Source organism: Oncorhynchus nerka, linkage group LG27 (genome assembly GCF_034236695.1).
Source record: "Oncorhynchus nerka isolate Pitt River linkage group LG27, Oner_Uvic_2.0, whole genome shotgun sequence".
Taxonomy (NCBI): domain Eukaryota; kingdom Metazoa; phylum Chordata; class Actinopteri; order Salmoniformes; family Salmonidae; genus Oncorhynchus; species Oncorhynchus nerka.
The window spans coordinates 12,785,715-12,805,953 of NC_088422.1; the positions used below are offsets into that span (position 1 = coordinate 12,785,715).

General features: G+C 45.0%; 1 protein-coding gene across 1 annotated transcript; it reads right to left on the reverse strand.

Annotated features, from left to right (window-relative positions):
• Nucleotides 1-18,163: 18,163 nt before the first annotated feature.
• LOC115110974 (transcription factor ATOH1) lies at nucleotides 18,164-19,894 on the reverse strand. The gene has a single exon (XM_029636857.2). The coding sequence runs from the start codon at nucleotides 19,782-19,784 to the stop codon at nucleotides 18,891-18,893; it is 894 nt and encodes a 297-aa protein (XP_029492717.1). The 5' UTR covers nucleotides 19,785-19,894; the 3' UTR covers nucleotides 18,164-18,890.
• Nucleotides 19,895-20,239: the final 345 nt, after the last annotated feature.

Genomic DNA, 20,239 nt, shown 5'->3' on the forward strand with positions numbered 1-20,239 from the left:
CACTCCACAAATTTCTTGTTAACAAACTATAGTTTTGGCAAGTCGGTTAGGACATCTACTTTGTGAATAACACATGTAATTTTTCCAAAACCTTGTAGACCTCCACAAGTCTGGTTCATTCTTGGGAGCAATTTCCAAACGCCTGAAGGTACCATGTTCATCTGTACAAACAATAGTACGCAAGTATAAACACCATGGGACCACGCAGCCGTCATACCGCTCAGGAAGGAGATGCGTTCTGTCTCCTAGAGATGAACGTACTTTGGTGCGAAAAGTGCAAATCAATCCCAGAACAACAGCAAAGGACCTTGTGAAGATGCTGGAGGAAACAGGTACAAAAGTATCTATATCCATAGTAAAACGAGTCCTATATCGACATAACCTGAAATACTGCTCAACAAGGAAGAAGCCACTGCTCCAAAATCTCCATAAAAAAGTAAGACTATAGTTTGCAACTTCACATGGGGAAAAAGATCATACTTTTTGGAGAAATGTCCTCTGGTCTGATGAAACAAAAATAGAACTGTTTGGCCATAATGACCATGGTTATGTTTGGAGAAAAAAGGGGGAGGCTTGCAAGCTGAAGAACACCATCCAAACCGTGAAGCACGGGGTGACAGCATCATGTTGTGAGGGTGCTTTGCTGCAGGAGGGACTGGTGCACTTCACAAAATAGATGGCATCATGAGGTAGGAAAATTACGTGGATATATTGGAGCAACATCGCAAGACATCAGTCAGGAAGTTAATGCTTGGACAAAAATGGGTCTTCCAAATGGACAATGACCACAAGCATACTTCAAAAGTTGTGAAAAATGGCTTAAGGACAACAAAGTCAAGGTATTGGAGTGGCCATCACAAAGCCCTGACCTCAATCCTATAGAAAATCTGTGGGCAGAACTGTAAAAGTGTGTGCGAGCAAGGATCCTACAAACCTGACTCAGTTACACCAGCTCTGTCAGGAGGAATGGGCCAAAATTCACCCAACTTATTGTGGAAAGTTTGTGGAAGGCTACCCGGAACTTTTGACCCAAGTTAAACAATTTAAAGGCAATGCTACCAAATACTAATTGAGTGTATGTGAACTTCTGACCCACTGGGAATGTGATGAAATAATTAAAAGCTGAAATAAATCACTCTGTCTGCTATTATTCTGACATTTCACATTCTTAAAATAAAGTGGTGATCCTAACTGACCTAAGACAGGGACTTTTTACTAGGATGAAATGTCAAGAGTTTAAATGTATTTGGCTAAGGTGTATGGAAACTTCTGACTTCAACTGTATATAGGCTACACTTTCTCCTTCTGGACTTCTATCACCAGTGGGATGGGTGTGGCTTCGTGACAATGATCAGAAGAGCAGCTGTTCCCCGATTTGACAACTCCAACGCAGTTATACCTCCGACACCGACAAAACAACAGCGATGTGCGTGTCGGCTATCGCCGTTTAACGCTTGATTTGATTGAATCTAGGCCAAAAAGAGGCCCTGGGAGAAGGGACAGCGGAAATGTTTTTTTGACAGTGGGTACAGGATTTTCTTTTTTCTGATTTAGATATGTTTCTGACATTTTGGTAGGCTATTTGTTAGTAAACTTGTCTAGAATTAGATACAAGCAACTTCTCTTTTGTCATTATATGTTGCCCTAGAAAACTAAATTAATGTCACGTTCGTTTAAAGATGGATTGGACCAAGGTGCAGCGTGGTAGGCGTACATCATAAATGTATTAAATTAACACCAAAAACAAGAAGGAATAAACGACAAGTAAAGTTTTGTAGCGCTAAAACATCAACTAACCAAAAACAAGATCCCACAAACTAAAGGTGGAAAAAAGGCTGCCTAAGTATGATCCCCAATCAGAGACAACGATAGACAGCTGCCTCTGATTGGGAACCATACCTGGCCAACAAAGAAATAGATCAACTAGAATGTCCACCCAAATCACACCCTGAACCTAACCAAATCGAGAAATAAAAAGTCTCTCTAAGGTCAGGGCGTGACAGTACCAATTAACCCTTGTGTGACAATTAACCCTTGCTCACCAGAATAATGTCATAAATCAATAGGATGAATGCTTCAATCTTGTTGACATCGGTAAGGTTTTCACCGTAATCTCTGCTTCTTAAGCGGAGCAAAGATGTTTAGGGACTGGGGAGAAAAGGCATTGTATAAAAAATATAAAAGGGAAAGATTTTCTGTGCAAAATGTCCAAATGACATCAGTTTGACCGGTTGTAAGGAAATAGAAAGCTGTGAAAACGACCCACATGTTTCTGATAAGATTTCAGTTCAACTTGAATGCATATTTTATGTGGTTGAAATAGTATCAGCTTTTATGATGCTGATAAAGACAGCACCTCTACAGACGGTATCTAACTTCACATTCGCATTCTCTCAAGACACTGAAATAAATAAATCATATTTCTCCACTCCTGTTCCAGAGTCAAAATTATGCCTTCATTTGCTGTATGATTTTACTGCAAGAAATGCTTAATTCTACAGGAGTTAATATTCAGGCTATTAAAGCTATGTGAGAGGTTATAGACCTACAGTCAGTGACCATTAATCCATCTGAACTACAGTTTCCTCGGCCTACTTGAAATCCCCGGCTCGTGACTGTCGAATTTGTATAAACCCTCACAATCATCACACATAGCATAGCCGGCACTGCTATCCTCTTTTACCAATGAATCAAATCTTTCCCAAACATTACTTTTCTGGCCTTCCCTTCTCTTTATTTTCAACTCTCCATTTCACAGCTTTTCTCTTATTGAATTAAACTCAGACGTAGTCCTTTTTCCTTTTTTACTTTTTCAGCCTGTTCCCAAAATCATTTGACGATTGGTGTGTAGGCCATTTGGCGTGCGTACAAATAGGCCCTAAAGCTTAGGCTTACATACTAATGCAACCGCCTAAAATAATTTAAAAAAAACTCAATGTAGCTTATAAACTGCACAAGAATAATACATTCATGGATTTATTAGGTTTGTTTTATCTTTATTCAACCCGTCACCTACCCGCCCTTCATCCACAAGATTGACCCTAACACCCCCACGGGTCACTACTATCAGCTGCTAAAGCCGCTTTCTATCACTCTAAATTTCAAGCTTTTGCCTCGTCAAAACTTTTTTCACACCTTAAGCCTCCCCCTTAATCCCCCACCGCCTCGCCCTCCCTCCTCTCCTCCCCTCCCTCCTCCCTCCCCGACCCTCCATCCTGCCTCTACTCAAAGAAGGTCAAAGAAGGTCGACAATATCAGCTCCTCATTTACTCAGCTTATTGAGTCCACTGGTCCCATTCTGGCAAAAACTATCCTACGCTTTGACCTCTCTCTCCAGATGAAATCCTGTGACTAGTGAGGTCCGGCCGCCTGACAACCTGCCCACTAGACCCCATCCCCTCCTCCCTTCTCCAGACCATCTCTGGAGACCTTCTCCCATTCCTCACTTCCCTCATCAACTCATCCCTGACCACTGGCTGCATCCCATCTGACTTCAAAATGGCCCTAGTCGCTCCCCTCCTCAAGAAACCAACACTTGACCTCTCTGACGTCAACCTACAGACCAGTATCCCTTTTTTATTTTTTATTGTATGTCCTTAACACTTTAGCGTGCTGTCTATGACCAACTCTCATGATCTCTCTCAGAAAGATCTCCTTGACCCTAAGCAGTCAGGCTTCAAGACACAACTGAGACCGCTCTCCTCTGCGTCATGGAGGCTCTCCGCTCAGCCAAAGCTGACTTTATCTCCTCTGTTTTCCTCCTCCGAGATATATCCGCTGCCTTCAACACTGTGAACCATCAGATCCTCCTCTCCACACTCTCAGGCCTGGGCATCTCAGGCTCTATCAGATCCTCCTCTCCACCCACTCAGGCCTGGGCATCTCAGGCTCTATCAGATCCTCCTCTCCACCCTCTCAGGCCTGGGCATCTCAGGCTCTATCAGATCCTCCTCTCCACCCACTCAGGCCTGGGCATCTCAGGCTCTATCAGATCCTCCTCTCCACCCACTCAGGCCTGGGCATCTCAGGCTCTATCAGATCCTCCTCTCCACACTCTCAGGCCTGGGCGTCTCAGGCTCTATCAGATCATCTCCAGGCTCTATCAGATCCTCCTCTCCACCCACTCAGGCCTGGGCATCTCAGGCTCTATCAGATCCTCCTCTCCACCCACTCAGGCCTGGGCATCTCAGGCTCTATCAGGTCCTCCTCTCCACACTCTCAGGCCTGGGCGTCTCAGGCTCTATCAGATCCTCCTCTCCACCCACTCAGGCCTGGGCATCTCAGGCTCTATCAGATCCTCCTCTCCACACTCTCAGGTCTGGGCGTCTCAGGCTCTATCAGATCCTCCTCTCCACACTCTCAGGGCTGGGCATCTCAGGCTCTATCAGATCCTCCTCTCCACCCACTCAGGCCTGGGCATCTCAGGCTCTATCAGATCCTCCTCTCCACCCACTCAGGCCTGGGCATCTCAGGCTCTATCAGATCCTCCTCTCCACCCACTCAGGCCTGGGCATCTCAGGCTCTATCAGATCCTCCTCTCCACACTCTCAGGCCTGGGCGTCTCAGGCTCTATCAGATCCTCCTCTCCACCCACTCAGGCCTGGGCATCTCAGGCTCTCTCTCTCCTCCTCTCCACACTCTCAGGGCTGGGTGTCTCAGGCTCTATCAGATCCTCCTCTCCACACTCTCAGGCCTGGGCGTCTCAGGCTCTATCAGATCCTCCTCTCCGCCCACTCAGGCCTGGGCGTCTCAGGCTCTATCAGATCCTCCTCTCCACCCTCTCAGGGCTGGGTGTCTCAGGCTCTATCAGATCCTCCTCTCCACCCACTCAGGCCTGGGCGTCTCAGGCTCTATCAGATCCTCCTCTCCACCCACTCAGGCCTGGGCATCTCAGGCTCTCTCTCTCTCCTCCTCTCCACACTCTCAGGGCTGGGTGTCTCAGGCTCTATCAGATCCTCCTCTCCACCCACTCAGGCCTGGGCGTCTCAGGCTCTATCAGATCCTCCTCTCCACCCACTCAGGCCTGGGCGTCTCAGGCTCTATCAGATCCTCCTCTCCACCCACTCAGGCCTGGGCGTCTCAGGCTCTATCAGATCCTCCTCTCCACCCTCTCAGGGCTGGGCGTCTCAGGCTCTATCAGATCCTCCTCTCCGCCCACTCAGGCCTGGGCGTCTCAGGCTCTATCAGATCCTCCTCTCCGCCCTCTCAGGGCTGGGCGTCTCAGGCTCTATCAGATCCTCCTCTCCACCCTCTCAGGGCTGGGTGTCTCAGGCTCTATCAGATCCTCCTCTCCACCCTCTCAGGGCTGGGCGTCTCAGGCTCTATCAGATCCTCCTCTCCACCCTCTCAGGGCTGGGTGTCTCAGGCTCTATCAGATCCTCCTCTCCACCCACTCAGGCCTGGGCATCTCAGGCTCTCTCTCTCCTCCTCTCCACACTCTCAGGGCTGGGTGTCTCAGGCTCTATCAGATCCTCCTCTCCACACTCTCAGGCCTGGGCGTCTCAGGCTCTATCAGATCCTCCTCTCCACACTCTCAGGCCTGGGCGTCTCAGGCTCTATCAGATCCTCCTCTCCACCCACTCAGGCCTGGGCGTCTCAGGCTCTATCAGATCCTCCTCTCCACCCTCTCAGGGCTGGGCGTCTCAGGCTCTATCAGATCCTCCTCTCCACCCACTCAGGCCTGGGCGTCTCAGGCTCTATCAGATCCTCCTCTCCACACTCTCAGGGCTGGGCGTCTCAGGCTCTATCAGATCCTCCTCTCCACCCTCTCAGGGCTGGGTGTCTCAGGCTCTATCAGATCCTCCTCTCCACCCACTCAGGCCTGGGCGTCTCAGGCTCTCTCTCTCTCCTCCTCTCCACACTCCTAGGGCTGGGCGTCTCAGGCTCTATCAGATCCTCCTCTCCACCCTCTCAGGGCTGGGCGTCTCAGGCTCTATCAGATCCTCCTCTCCACCCACTCAGGCCTGGGCGTCTCAGGCTCTATCAGATCCTCCTCTCCACCCACTCAGGCCTGGGCGTCTCAGGCTCTCTCTCTCTCCTCCTCTCCACACTCTCAGGGCTGGGTGTCTCAGGCTCTATCAGATCCTCCTCTCCACCCACTCAGGCCTGGGCATCTCAGGCTCTATCAGATCCTCCTCTCCACACTCTCAGGCCTGGGCGTCTCAGGCTCTATCAGATCCTCCTCTCCACCCTCTCAGGGCTGGGCGTCTCAGGCTCTATCAGATCCTCCTCTCCACCCTCTCAGGGCTGGGTGTCTCAGGCTCTATCAGATCCTCCTCTCCACCCTCTCAGGGCTGGGTGTCTCAGGCTCTATCAGATCCTCCTCTCCACCCTCTCAGGGCTGGGTGTCTCAGGCTCTATCAGATCCTCTTCTCCACCCACTCAGGCCTGGGCGTCTCAGGCTCTCTCTCTCTCCTCCTCTCCACACTCCTAGGGCTGGGCGTCTCAGGCTCTATCAGATCCTCCTCTCCACACTCTCAGCCCTGGGCATCTCAGGCTCTATCAGATCCTCCTCTCCACCCTCTCAGGGCTGGGTGTCTCAGGCTCTATCAGATCCTCCTCTCCACCCACTCAGGCCTGGGCATCTCAGGCTCTCTCTCTCTCCTCCTCTCCACACTCTCAGGGCTGGGTGTCTCAGGCTCTATCAGATCCTCCTCTCCACCCACTCAGGCCTGGCCGTCTTAGGCTCTATCAGATCCTCCTCTCCACCCTCTCAGGGCTGGGTGTCTCAGGCTCTATCAGATCCTCCTCTCCACCCACTCAGGCCTGGCCGTCTCAGGCTCTACACACTCTTGCATCCTACCTGGCAGACTGCTCCTACCAGGTGACGTGGAGAGGATCTGTGTCTGCACCCCTCTCTAATCCCTGCACCCCCCTTTCTAATCCCTCTACTCTTCTCTCTATATACCAAGTCACTCACCTCCATCTTATGCTCAGATGGTCTCTTCTATCATTGCTATGTGGATGACACTCAACTACTTTTCTCCTTCCCCCTTCTGACACCCAGGTGGCAATGCACATCTTTGCTTGCCTGGCAGATATCTCAGCTTGGATGTCGGCCCATCACCTCAAGCTCAACCTCGACAAGACGGAGCTGATCTTCCTCCCAGGGAAGGGCTGCCTTCTCCCATCACGGTTGACAATTCCACAGTGTCCCCCTTCCAGAGTGCAAAGAACCTTGACGTGACCTTGGACAACATCCTGTCATTCTCTGCAGGTTCATGATTTACAACATCTGCAGAGTACGACCCTACATCACACAGGAAGTGGTGCAGGTCCTAATGCAGGCTCTTGTCATCTTCTGTCTAGACTGCTGCAACTCTCTGTTGGCGGTAATCCCTGCTTGTGCCATGAAACCCCTGCAATTTATCCAGAACGCCGCAGCCCAACTGGTGTTGAACCTTCCCAAGTTCTCCCATGTCAGCATGCTCCCTTACACGCTCACATCCACTATAAGACCATGTTACTTGCCTACGGAACAGCAAAGGGAACTACCCCTCCCTACCTTCTGGCTATGCTCAAAACCTACACCCCAACCCAAGCACTCCATTCGGCCACCTCTGGCCTCTTGGCCCTCCTACAAAGGGTCAACTTCCTCTTAGCCCAGTCAAAACTCTTCTCTGTCCTGGCACCCCAATGGTGGAACCAACTTCCCCTTGAAGCTAGGACAGTATAGTCCCTGCCCATCTTCCAAAAATGTCTGAAACCTTACCTCTTCAAAGAGTATCTTAAATGAATCTCACAGCGCCCCTCCCCACCGCCCCCCACCTACTAAAAAACAAATAAATAATTAATAAATGTACATTTTCCTACTGGCAGTGACTTTGCTGATAACTACTTTATTGAGGGAAAATGCACTTACTATGCCTGTGATATGTGGTTGTCTCACCCAGCTATCTTAAGATGAATGCACTACTTGTAAGTCATTCTGGATAAGAGTCTGCTAAATGACTCAAATGTAAACGTAAAATGAGAATGATTGATTGACATGAGCGGTGAGGCGGTACTGATCTCTACGGGAGCAAGAGGTGAAATAACCCGATGATGTGAAAACAGGAGGACCATGGCACTAATCTGGGAGAATGAGGGAGCTACAGAAGCGTAATGAACTTCAAGCAAGAGAGTCATTGAGCTTTTACATTTCTCATGTTAAAGAGGTAGATTCTTTATCAAGGAATCTCCATCAAACCAGCAAAGAATGCCTGAAGAACCATTTTGAAATTTGTCTCACTCTCAACGTTTCGTCTTATATGTTCATATAAGGAGGGATGGAAAATGATCATTGGTTATTGATCAGATTCAACCTTTTATTGTAACGATCGTCTGTTGAAGAAGGTGTGGACAAAAGCACAGTGTGGTAAGTGTTCATACTCTTATTTCAACTGAACACTAAATAACAAAACTAACACAGAGAATGAACGAAAACCGGAACAGTCCTGTCAGGTGCAGAAACACAAAACGGAAAATAACTACCCACAAAAACCATTTGGGAAAAAGCTACCTAAGTATGGTTCCCAATCAGAGACAACGATAGACAGCTGTCCCTGATTGAGAACCATACCTGGCCAAAACAAAGAAATACAAAAACATAGAAAAAGGAACATAGAATGCCCACCCAAATCACACCCTGACCAAACCAAATTAGAGACATAAAAAGCTCTAAGGTCAGGGCGTGACATTTATATAAGGAGGGATAGAAAATGATCATTGGTTATTGATCAGATTCAACCTTTTTATATGAGGAGGGATAGAAAATGATCATTTGTTATTGATGAGATTCAACCTTTTATATAAGGAGGGATAGAAAATGATCATTGGTTATTGATGAGATTCAACCTTTTATATGAGGAGGGATAGAAAATGATCATTGGTTACTGATGAGATTCAACCTTTTCAATCTAAATTAAAAATACACATCCATAAACTACATGACATTCTCTCACAGAAATATTTAAGCGTTGATGAAATATAAATATAGTTAAAACATTGTTTCTTCATACTATCTAACTATCTATTGTTATTATTTATTTATTTATTATTATCTAAGATAAAGAGCAACAAACCTTGCAGGCTGCGAGAAATAGATAGATAAGAGGTGTTGACAAAGTCAACTTCGTTGAGCAAACAGCTGGAACCTGAGAATACTCTTACTAAGTAAAGCTAATTAGATTAGTTGTCCATTCTTTGTATCCTTGCGGGCCATGCTTCATCTAATACCTTGAAGAAGTGGATTGGTGTAGCTGCTGTTATCTTATTGACATCTTGTGTCTGACTAGTGAGGCATGTAGTATAACCTCTTGCCTCTAGTTGGGACGCTTGCGTCCCAACTAGAGCTCTGGAAATGCAAATGTGCTACGCTAAATGCTAATAGTATTAGTTAAAACTCAAAAGTTCATTAAAATACACATGCAGGGTATCAAATTAAAGCTACACTCGTTGTGAATCCAGGCAACAAGTCAGATTTTTAAAATGCTTTTCGGCGACAGCATGAGAAGCTATTATCTGATAGCATGCACCAATACACTACAACAGAAAAGCACAGCAGGGGACGTAAACAAAATAATTAGCATTTCGGCGTTACACAAACCGCACAATAAAATAGAAAACAGTCATTACCTTTCACCATCTTCTTTGTTGGCACTCCTAGATGTCCCATAAACACTATTGGGTCTTTATTTCGATTAAATCGGGCCATATAAAGCCAAGATATCGTTATATGTAGACTGTGTGATAAACGAAAAAAACAGCGATTTCACAACGTAACGTCATTTTTTAAAATTCAAAAAGTAGACGATAAACTTTCACAAAACACTTCGAAATACGTTTGTAATGCTACTTTAGGTATTAGTAAACGTTAATAAGCGATAAAAATCATCCGTAGGCGATGTAAATATCATTAGCTGTCGTCTTGGAAAAAATTTCAGGAGAGAGCTCTTCCGGAATGATCTGGGCGGAGACCGGAGGTAAGTCGTGCCCCTCTTTTGGTTCAACCAAGAATCAAAGAGGATTCAATTCACAAGACTCTAGACAACATGGGGATGCTGTGGGAGTTGAATGCTCGGTCTTATCTAATTCGGCTCACTGTTAACAATTGCTTGAAGTGGCGCAAGGATATTTATTTCCATTTTCTGTGATCAGGTTTTCCTGCGCTTTCCGATGTAACGCACGTTATGTAATAGCCACAGTCGTGATTTAACCAGTTTTAAAAACGTCAGAGGGTTTCCTATCCACACATTCTAACCATATGAATGTACTATATTCCTGGCATGAGTAGCAGGGCGCTGAAATGTTGCGCGATTTTTAACAAAATGTTCAAAAAAGTAGAGGGTAGGAGCAACAGGATAAGAGTCATTCTGTAAAGGTAACTTCTGTATTTATGTGCAACTCTATACTGTTCTAGTAAGCATACCAGTATTGCACTTGTTTAAGACCTCAAGGTACCTCTTAGCTTCCCTGGTCAGGACGACCTGCCTTAGCCTTGACCTTGTAGACAGCTCTGTCTTAGTTAGCGCAGATAAGTGCCACCTCTCTTCAGTTCCAATATCATACACAATGCAGTCGAACACCCTGCCAGTGACACTCTGGTTGAGGCAGTTATTCAACACTTCAGGGCATTTATGCAACTGGCCAGTGGCCTGTGTCTCTGTGCCCGTGTGACTCGGGAGTCGAGACTAAACCCTCCGTCTACGTCTAGCCTCGCTTTCCCCAACTCCCCCCTATTGTGAGATGGCCTTTTTTTAGAGGTGAATGGGATATCTTGAAGAGAGAAGTGAAAGGGCTAGGACATGTATCTCTAATTGGAAATAGGATGGAAAGAGGAGGGTCGGGGGGGAGGCATGGTGCTCTGTGCACAGAGCTGAAAGTGATACCCTTGTCTGTTCTAGCCTTCCTCACTCCAGCCTGCTCCATCCTGAGGATACCTGAGAGTGGGGGTCTCCTGGGAAATCGACTAAGGACTTTCAACGGCCATGAAAGGGAGAGGAATCAAACACAAGAAAACTCCTACAATATACAGTACCCCTCCCCAGAGCAGGGCGGCCTGATGAAATATTATCTGTACAGCCACTGTACAATGGGGAAGGACAGAGCCCTTAATATACAGAGCGGGTCTTTACAGTGAGTAGGAGGGACAGGCATTGCTCTGCTCTCAACCTCATCATTGGTAATGTAGGTATTGTATCCAGGGAATCAGGAGGTCCTTCTTGGGACTTTAAAGAGGAACTCTCCAACAGATTGACTACTGGGTCATTCAACTGCGTTCTCTTTTTGCATCGTCTGCTGTACACTTTTGTACGGTGAACAATCTCTGTGCTCCGATTGCGATTTTGTAAGGTGGGAGCGTCACACAGTTAGGACGCATTCAAAACGATACGATCCCAATCTACTTTCAGTTCCTGTTTGACTGATTATGCTACATCATTGATGTGATTCAAGGACAAGAATGTTATCTCATCTTTCAACATTATCAGACAGATAATCTGACTTTTGGGATGGATATGGCGATGTGGAGATTCCTGAAGAGTAGCTAGCTATGTGTCAACAACATAGTCTTTATCAGTGAGGTGGTTACTCCCCAGATTTGCATGTATGTACTGTACATGGGTCTACTTGGCAGCTATCCAGTAGATGTTAGGCATGGTGAACATTGCTGGGCTTCGGTGTCAAGTGTGTGGGTGGATGGGTGGGTGCGTAGGCTGTCCTGTTTAAAACACAACCACGAAGTCCTCACCCAGGTCAGACCATTCATTTCCTGCTGAGAAGTTGCTCGGTCATGTTCAGAAGTGTGGGTGGGTGAAGTCCTCACCCAGATCAGACCATTAATTTCCTGCTGAGAAGGTGCTCGGTCATGTTCAGAAGTGTGGGTGGGTGGGTGAAGTCCTCACCCAGGTCAGACCATTCATTTCCTGCTGAGAAGGTGCTCGGTCATGTTCAAAAGTGTGGGTGGGTGGGTGAAGTCCTCACCCAGGTCAGACCATTAATTTCCTGCTGAGAAGGTGCTCGGTCATGTCCAGCATTGTGGGATTGGAAAAGGGCCTTTAGCACAGTCACTTCCAAATGCGCTCCCCTTTCACGTCTCCATACATTGCTGAAGGGGAGCTGCACGCTGGGCGTAACCCAACCCCTGTGGAGGTCATAATGTGTCAAAACATTAAATAGCCATACAGTGGAGCTGTTTCCAATATGGATCGGATACACACACACACACACACGCGCACACGCACATACATACAAACATACAGACACACACACACACACACACACACACACACACACACACACACACACACACACACACACACACACACACACACATACATACAAACACACACACACGCGCACACACACACACACACACACACATGCGCACACACACACATACACACACACACACACACACGCACATACATACAAACATACAGACACATCGACACACACAAAACATGTAACTCGTGCTCACCGAGCATGGAGATAATTGGGCTCACCATTGAGCATGGAGATAATTGGGCTCACCATTGAGCATGGAGATAATTGGGCTCACCATTGAGCATGGAGATAATTGGGCTCACCATTGTGTGCTTCTGAATTGGACGGTTACCCAAGAAGCCTCATGTTAGTCCATGTACATTTGCTTTGAAGGTGGCGGACAGAAAAACACAACCCCAGTAAGAACAGAACCTGAGAGACCCTGGTTCACCCACAACTGTATTTTATGCTCATGCACAGAGACAAACGGACACCAGTGACATCCGCATCCAGAAACGACAGGAAGTGTGTTTGGGACTTTGGCCTGGGCTACTTTATAATGCAACCACAGGACATCATTCACAAATATATATTAAAATAGCTCACCCATTTAAAAAAAAATATATATATATATTTAAAGAGGTAATCTGTGATAGCTACATCCATTTTTTAATCTACAATGCATTGGCTTTAAGACCCTCTGACCACCTCTTTCCTGATATGTTGCAGATCTTAGACAATCGCAGAGACATTTCCATGATCTAATAATAATGACCTGCAAAGTGCAGCCCTGAGATATTAGGGAAACATGGAGTTTGCATTGATAACAACAGACAAAAGACCTGGTGTTCTTCAGAAGTCAATGCATTATTCACGCCTTCATTGGCTCATGTGACCGTTTCTATTATATTGTCCTCCCTGCTTGGATAACAATCTTTTAAAAAAGGACACAAAGCATTCCCCATATCTCGCTACGCTTGCAGGTGTGTGCATGTCTCCACACAAGCACTTCACACTAGTCCACGCTTAGCATTGCAGACGTTCATGTTTCAATAGCAGCACTTACAGATGAGCTGGACCGGGCTGGCAGTGTGACAGGTGCTCTCTGCGCTCCAGCTGCATTATAAGGGCATGAGTGAGGGATAATTCAAGGACCATAGACACCTGAGGCTGCAATGAAGCAGCCTTGCATCAGTTCTAATGAACATTGCAAAGTGACTGAAAGAATAATATCATGACTTATTATTTAAATAGCTCCTTTAATGACATGGACCTTGTCCCTCTACATATTGTTATTGTAGCTTTTTCCTTTCCATCCTCCTCTCTCTCTCTCTCTCTCTCTCTCTCCTCTCTCTCTCTCTCTCTCTCTCTCCCTCTCTCGCTCTCTCTCTCTCTCCCTCTCTCTCTCTCTCCCTCTCTCTCTCTCTCTCTCTCTCCCTCTCTCGCTCTCTCCCTCTCTCTCTCTCTCTCCCTCTCTCTCTCTCCCTCTCTCTCTCTCTCTCTCTCTCTCTCTCTCCCTCTCTCTCTCTCTCTCTCTCCCCCCCTCTCTCTCTCTCTCTCTCTCCTCTCTCTCTCTCCCTCTCTCTCGCTCTCTTTCTCTCTCTCTCTCTCTTGCTCTCCCTCCCTCCCTCTCTCTCTCTCTTTCTACTCATCCTGTGTTCTGTCGCTCTTTCTCTTCTTTTTTTTGATGCCCCTTGCTCTCCTCTCTCCCTCAGCAGATGGGGAGTATGGCCCAGTTCTACCCTTTGTTCTGGAGTCCCCAGAGAGTACTGGCTTGTTGGACTGCTGAACTCCCCATATCTCATACAAAATTCAACAACCTCTCATTTCATTTTAGAAAACCATGGAATGCACTTGCTTCTGAATCCATTTGAATGATATTTTGGCCATTTGCTCGGCCTCTTGTTTTATTATACAACAAGGTATGGGACAGTATAATTGCTTGCATGGTTGTTCATGATATCACCCCTCACGGCTGATGGTCCAAGAGAGAATATTATTCAATATAAGTGCTTTTTATTCTAAATACAATATGTATTCTTTGGAAACTTACAACAACAAAAAAATACTACAAAGAACATTAGGCCTATACTAAGCTGGAGAGAGAGAAACTATGTTAAAATTGGGATAAGAAAAATTGAGGACCTTTTTAATTATGACATTGCACAGACCAATCTGTGTCAGTGGCAACAATCAATCAATCAAATGTAATTTTTAAGCCCTTTTTACATTAGCCGATGTCACAAAGTGCTGTACAGAAACCCAGCCAAAAACCACAAACAGCAAGTAATGCAGATGTAGAAGCACAGTGGCTAAGACAAACTCCCTAGAACTAGACTATAGGCTATAGTTTGCCTTCCCTTTCATCACTATAAACATATTCACTTTGTATAACTTGTTTTTCTTTCATAATGGACAGATACAATTATATTGGTTAGAGCGTTGGACTAGTAACCGAAAGGTTGCAAGATTGAATCCCCGAACTGACAAGGTAAAAATCTGTCGTTCTGCCCCTGAAAAAGGCAGTTAACCCACTGTTCCTAGGCCGTCATTGAAAATAAGAATTTGTTCTTAACTGACTTGCCTACCACTATTAATCCACCAATTTGATTACCATTAATGTACCTCCAGACAGAGTGTAACTGCATACAAAAAGTGAAAAGATGTTTTTGAAACATGATGGTGCACATGAAGCCATAGGATACTTGCACGCATGTTAGGTCTCGGGTTCTCTCATAGCCCCCACCATTGCGGCAGAAGGATGGCGGGGTTGTTTTTATTTTTCATAACGCCCACATCTACATTTTTAATAAGAGTGAAACCTCAACCCGTATTGTCGCTCAGCTGTTTTTGAGACCATCGTTTATTTAGAAACGACATGATAGCACCAGTAGCGTTCTAATGAGTGGAGATAGGTTATAGATATGACAGCACATAGTGGAGATAGTAGCAATATCATCAGTTTCGCCTATCACAGAAATGTTTGGAGCGGATATCCCTTCCAATAATAATTATTATCAAAACGTTGAATTTCAGTGTTTTTATGAGGATTTCCAAGAAATTGTATTGCCAGTCTGGACTCCGAATCAATTAAAGTTTGTATTGCATTAACAAAAATAATCGTGCCAAGTAAGTTAAAATAGCCCCAATTATGTTGTAAAATTAGTAACGGTAAAGGCAACTTTATCGACCATGTTGGAGTTGGAAACACTAACTTCCAACAACGTTATCAATGTTTTTCATCCCCATTAAATAAGCACGGCTATCCCTGTGATTTCGTGAAAACCAGACATAAGAGTTGGACAACTTATTTTTATGTCATTAAAGAGTGGTGTTTACAAATAAAAAACAACGAAATAGAACACATTTGGTCACATCGGCGACAAATAGGATAAAAGTCAATATAGGTTCGGAACGCAGCCCAGTAGACTACTGGCTAGCTATATGATAGACCTGAGCACCACGCCAAATCCGATAATTTACCTGTTTACCAGTTATAGCGGGTCACATGAGTCAGGCAAGTACAGATGGCTGCTTTGTTAATAATCAGATAACGGTGTGTGAATAAATACGGTAAATAATTGAACACTGCATTATATTGCCTATTATTCTCCACAGTGATCGAGATTAAGGGGCACGCGGTGTGACTGGTTAAAACCAGGGGGAGGGAACAGGAGCGGCAGGTACAAACAGACACTTTCATAAATCATTTCGAAACATTTTTAACACGCCTTTTCTACGGAGGAGTGGGCTAATCTGAAAATGTACAGATGATCCTATTAGGCATGGCTCAAATGAAAATGTTCAAAATTCATTGACAGTCTGCACTGTAGTTTAGTCTAAACCGAAGGTGACTGCATAAAATGAGGGCAAAATAGTGGAAGTATAACTCATTTTGGTAAGTGTGTGTGTGAGAGAGAGCGAGAGAGAGCATGCTCGCTCGCGTGTGGCTACTTTGCGAGCAAGCAGACGTGTGCGTGGCGGGTTTTACTAAGAAAGTGTGTTCTATCCAGAGTCCTGAGGGACACTGATCACAGTGTGTGGAGGGGACCCGAGCGCTCACCAGCTGACAGCGCGTGCTTCAATGAGGCTATCCAACACCTTGGACCACGGGCCTGCCAACAATAGCCTGAAATTAATACACACTCCGATTACAATTAATTTAGTAAATGTCACCAAAACTCAACATGTAACTAATGTTATGGGTAGGCCTAGAGTGAAAAGGATTTTACTCAAAGTATAACTAGTTAAAGTTAGCTACTTATTTTTGTGGAAGGTGACATGCACTGTTGCTCTAAAGTAAACAATAGAATATTAGTAATAATTGTATTGTAATTCCTAATTATATGCTCTAAACACTCAAGTTAAAATGCATCATTTTTGGACTAGAAGGTCCAACATATAAAGAGCGATTTGTGGACACGGTTTTTTTATTTTAAAAAAACTATGATTCACTTATACAATAAGTTACAGAGAAGATTGAGTGTCATTTTTTAAATTTGATTTGAGATATTTACATAAAGATATATTTTGTGCGCTGTAAATATATTTTAGTGATGGTTTAACTTTTACGTGAGCGTCTTATAGGCATAGGCTATTTAGTGGTTTGTTTTCTGAGCTCTTAAATTATATAACGCATTTGCAAACTATTTTGAATTATGATTGATGCAATTATTTGACACAGCCTACGTTAAATTATTATTATTACTATTTCAAGCCAACAATCCATACTAAAGATGCACAGACTTCAGGTAAACAAGATGAACGGATAAATGTAGGGCCTATGGATAGGCATATATGCAGGAAAAAGTTAATCGAAACAACAATAAATTAAAAGTTGTCTATCATTATTAGCTGTATATAGCCTACGTATATATGTATATGCCTACACGTAAGAGATACACCGAATTATCTCGAATATCCACGAGGTCACAGAAGATGATTTTGTTTTACACATTTCAATAACGAAGTCAAGCTGAAGACGAGCCAAATGAAAGGAATTCTCTGGTGACAGCTAAACCCCTACTAGGGTTTATTTATAAATGCATTTGATAAAATAAATAATAATAACACCTATTATAAGTCTAACAGGTAGGCATATAATTATACTACTACTACTACTACCACCACCACTACTACTACTACTGCTACTACTACTACTACTACTACCACCACCACTACTACTACTGCTACTACTACTACTACTACTGCTACTACTACTAATACCACCACCACTACTACTACTACTGCTACTACTACTACTACTACTACCACCACCACTACTACTACTACTACTACTACTACTACTACTGCTACTACTGCTACTACTACTACTACTGCTACTACCACCATTACTACTACTACTACTGCTGCTACTACTACTACTGCTACTACCACCATTACTACTACTACTACTGCTGCTACTACTACTACTACTGCTACTACTACTACTGCTACTACCACCACTACTACTACTACTACTACTACTACTACTACTACTACTACTACCACCACTACTACTACTACTGCTGCTACTGCTACTACTACCGCCACTACTACTACTACTACTACTACTACTACTACTACTACTACTACTACTACCACTACTACTACTGTTACTACTACTACTACTACTACTACTACTACTACCACCACCACTACTACTACTGCTACTACTACTATTACCTCTACTACTATTACTACTTTTACTACTACTACTAATAATAATAGTCATCATCGTCGTCATATTTCTCCTCTGTCCCGCAAGTGTTCCTGCATGTCATGCAATGAAAAAGTAATTGTTATCATGGTCTTTCATGGAATAGTTGTGTGATGGTTGTAACGTTAGTGTTCGTATAGGCCACCTATTTTCTTTGCTTATAAACATCTTGAAGCACTGAAACAACAGAAAATTATGGTTTTCAACTTGCTTATTTTATTCTCAAAATGAAAAGAACATAAACCAGTTAATGGCAAACCAGTTTTTTTTAAACATTTGAAATGACACATTTAAATGAAGAAAAAAAATGAAAACAATTAGGAATAATTAAACTTCAATCATCCAATGAAAGCACAGACACACATGTTAATTTGAAGTGAATAGCCCAAAATACAAAAAGAACACAACATTGATATATTAAATATCAAATTGGCAGGCCTACTAAAAAACAAACAATGGTTCAATAACAAAGTCATGTTACTCCAAGCCTCTGGCTCTTGTTTTAAAGTGCGAATTGTTAACTTTTGAAGTCGCAAACAAATTCATACGATTCATTTACAAACAATGAAATCATGATCATGAGCAGTATAAGGAAATATAATTACAAACAACCTTTACATTTAAAAATATCAGGCAATTTCTTGGAAGACAGCGTTTTGTCCATGCTGTGATATTGGGAAAGCCCGTGGCAATGCTGCGCGCGACAGACGACATGGCAGAGGGGTCCTTATATGTCTCAATGAGACGATCAATTCTATTGGCAGAACCGAATTATCTGACATAAAATCATCTTTATCTAACAGTTAATAAAATAGAACTCTCAAACGAAACAAAACGATTTCGGAAAGCCCAATCTATCATATTATAAAATGTAGGCTATGCTAGCATCAGATATTATTGACACGATTAGAAAGTCTCTGGTGAAGTTTCAAAATGAGTGATGGCTGGGAAGTTTGAGTTCAGATAGTTCGTCTTCACTCTGGAGCTCCATCTGCATCTCATCTGAGTCGCTGAAATGAGAGTGCGGGGAGAACTCTCCGTCGCTGCGGTTGGACCGGGGGGAGTCTTTTCTGCTCTCCAAGTCGGAAGTAGGTGTCCCCGAGGGAGAGCGTAACTCCTGCTCCATCAAAGCAGAGAACGAGCCGTCTTCGAAGGGGAATGGGATTCCGTTAAACTGGACTGGTAGCCCCTTGCCTGAGCCCCTTCGGCAGGTGGATGAGGAGGATCCCCGGGGACTCTCCTTGGCGGACAACAGGTCACACTTTGGCGAGTCAACACCGGGACCCTGCAGCAGATCCGCCAGCGCGTTGATGTAGATTTGGGCCATCTGCAGGGTATCGTATTTGGAAAGCTTCTTGTCGTCGTCGAAAGCAGGGATGACACTGCGCAGCTCGTCAAAGGCATGGTTCAGTCCATGCATCCGTCTTCTCTCCCGCGCATTGGCAGCCTGGCGCCTCTGCTTCTGGACTCCGTTGCCAGGTTTGGATGGGGCTCTCTGTCTGTCATCCTCGGTGCTCACCGAACCCTTGAGCCGACACAACTCCCGCACTTTGAGCGGGCTCTTGGAACTTTTTCTAAAGTTTGGGCTGTGACCGGATGCGGGGGACATGCTGGAGCTGGGCGAGTGCAGCAGGTATTCGGCGTGTGCCGCGCAGGTGCCAGCAGGCTGCACGGGAGCCAGCCAGGCGCGTGGGTCACTGCTGTCCATGAGTGCCAGACTTGATGGGTACTCGCTCTGCTCCCCCCTCTCCATTCTCGACTGCTGCACCTTGCTACTCTCCTTCGCGTCTTTACTCCATTCCTCAACACTGATAACATCCATTTAAAAATATATAAATCAGGTGGCTTGCAGGACTAAAGAACTTAACCAAATATAAAACGCTATCAAAAATGTTTCTTTAGCAACGTGTGCTTTCACAGTGTCGCGTGCAGGACTCCTCTAGCGTCTCAAGGCGCGGCGTCGCTTTAAAAAGCGGCACGCGCCTGGGAGCCCCCCTTCTCATGCTGGTCGCGTGGCGCTTTGACCAATAAGAGCGGTTGGGGCAGGCGCGTGTTGGCGACCAATGAGAAGTCTCCGTAAACCCGAGAGAGGTTATTATGTCTGGACTGTTTATAATAACGTATCGGTTTAAAGACTGTTTAACTGGGTGGCTAGCACAAAGGGAAGTCCTTCAGAACACACACATGGATAGAGCAATATGGTTAATAGTGTGGACAGCACGAGCTTCAACTCGTGGACTGATGGAGGATGTCCGTGCACCTGCCCAATCCAACAGG

Coding starts and splice junctions, on each gene's coding strand:
- LOC115110974 (XM_029636857.2), bottom strand. CDS start 19,784: ATGGATGTTATCAGTGTTGAGGAATGGAGTAAAGACGCGAAGGAGAGT.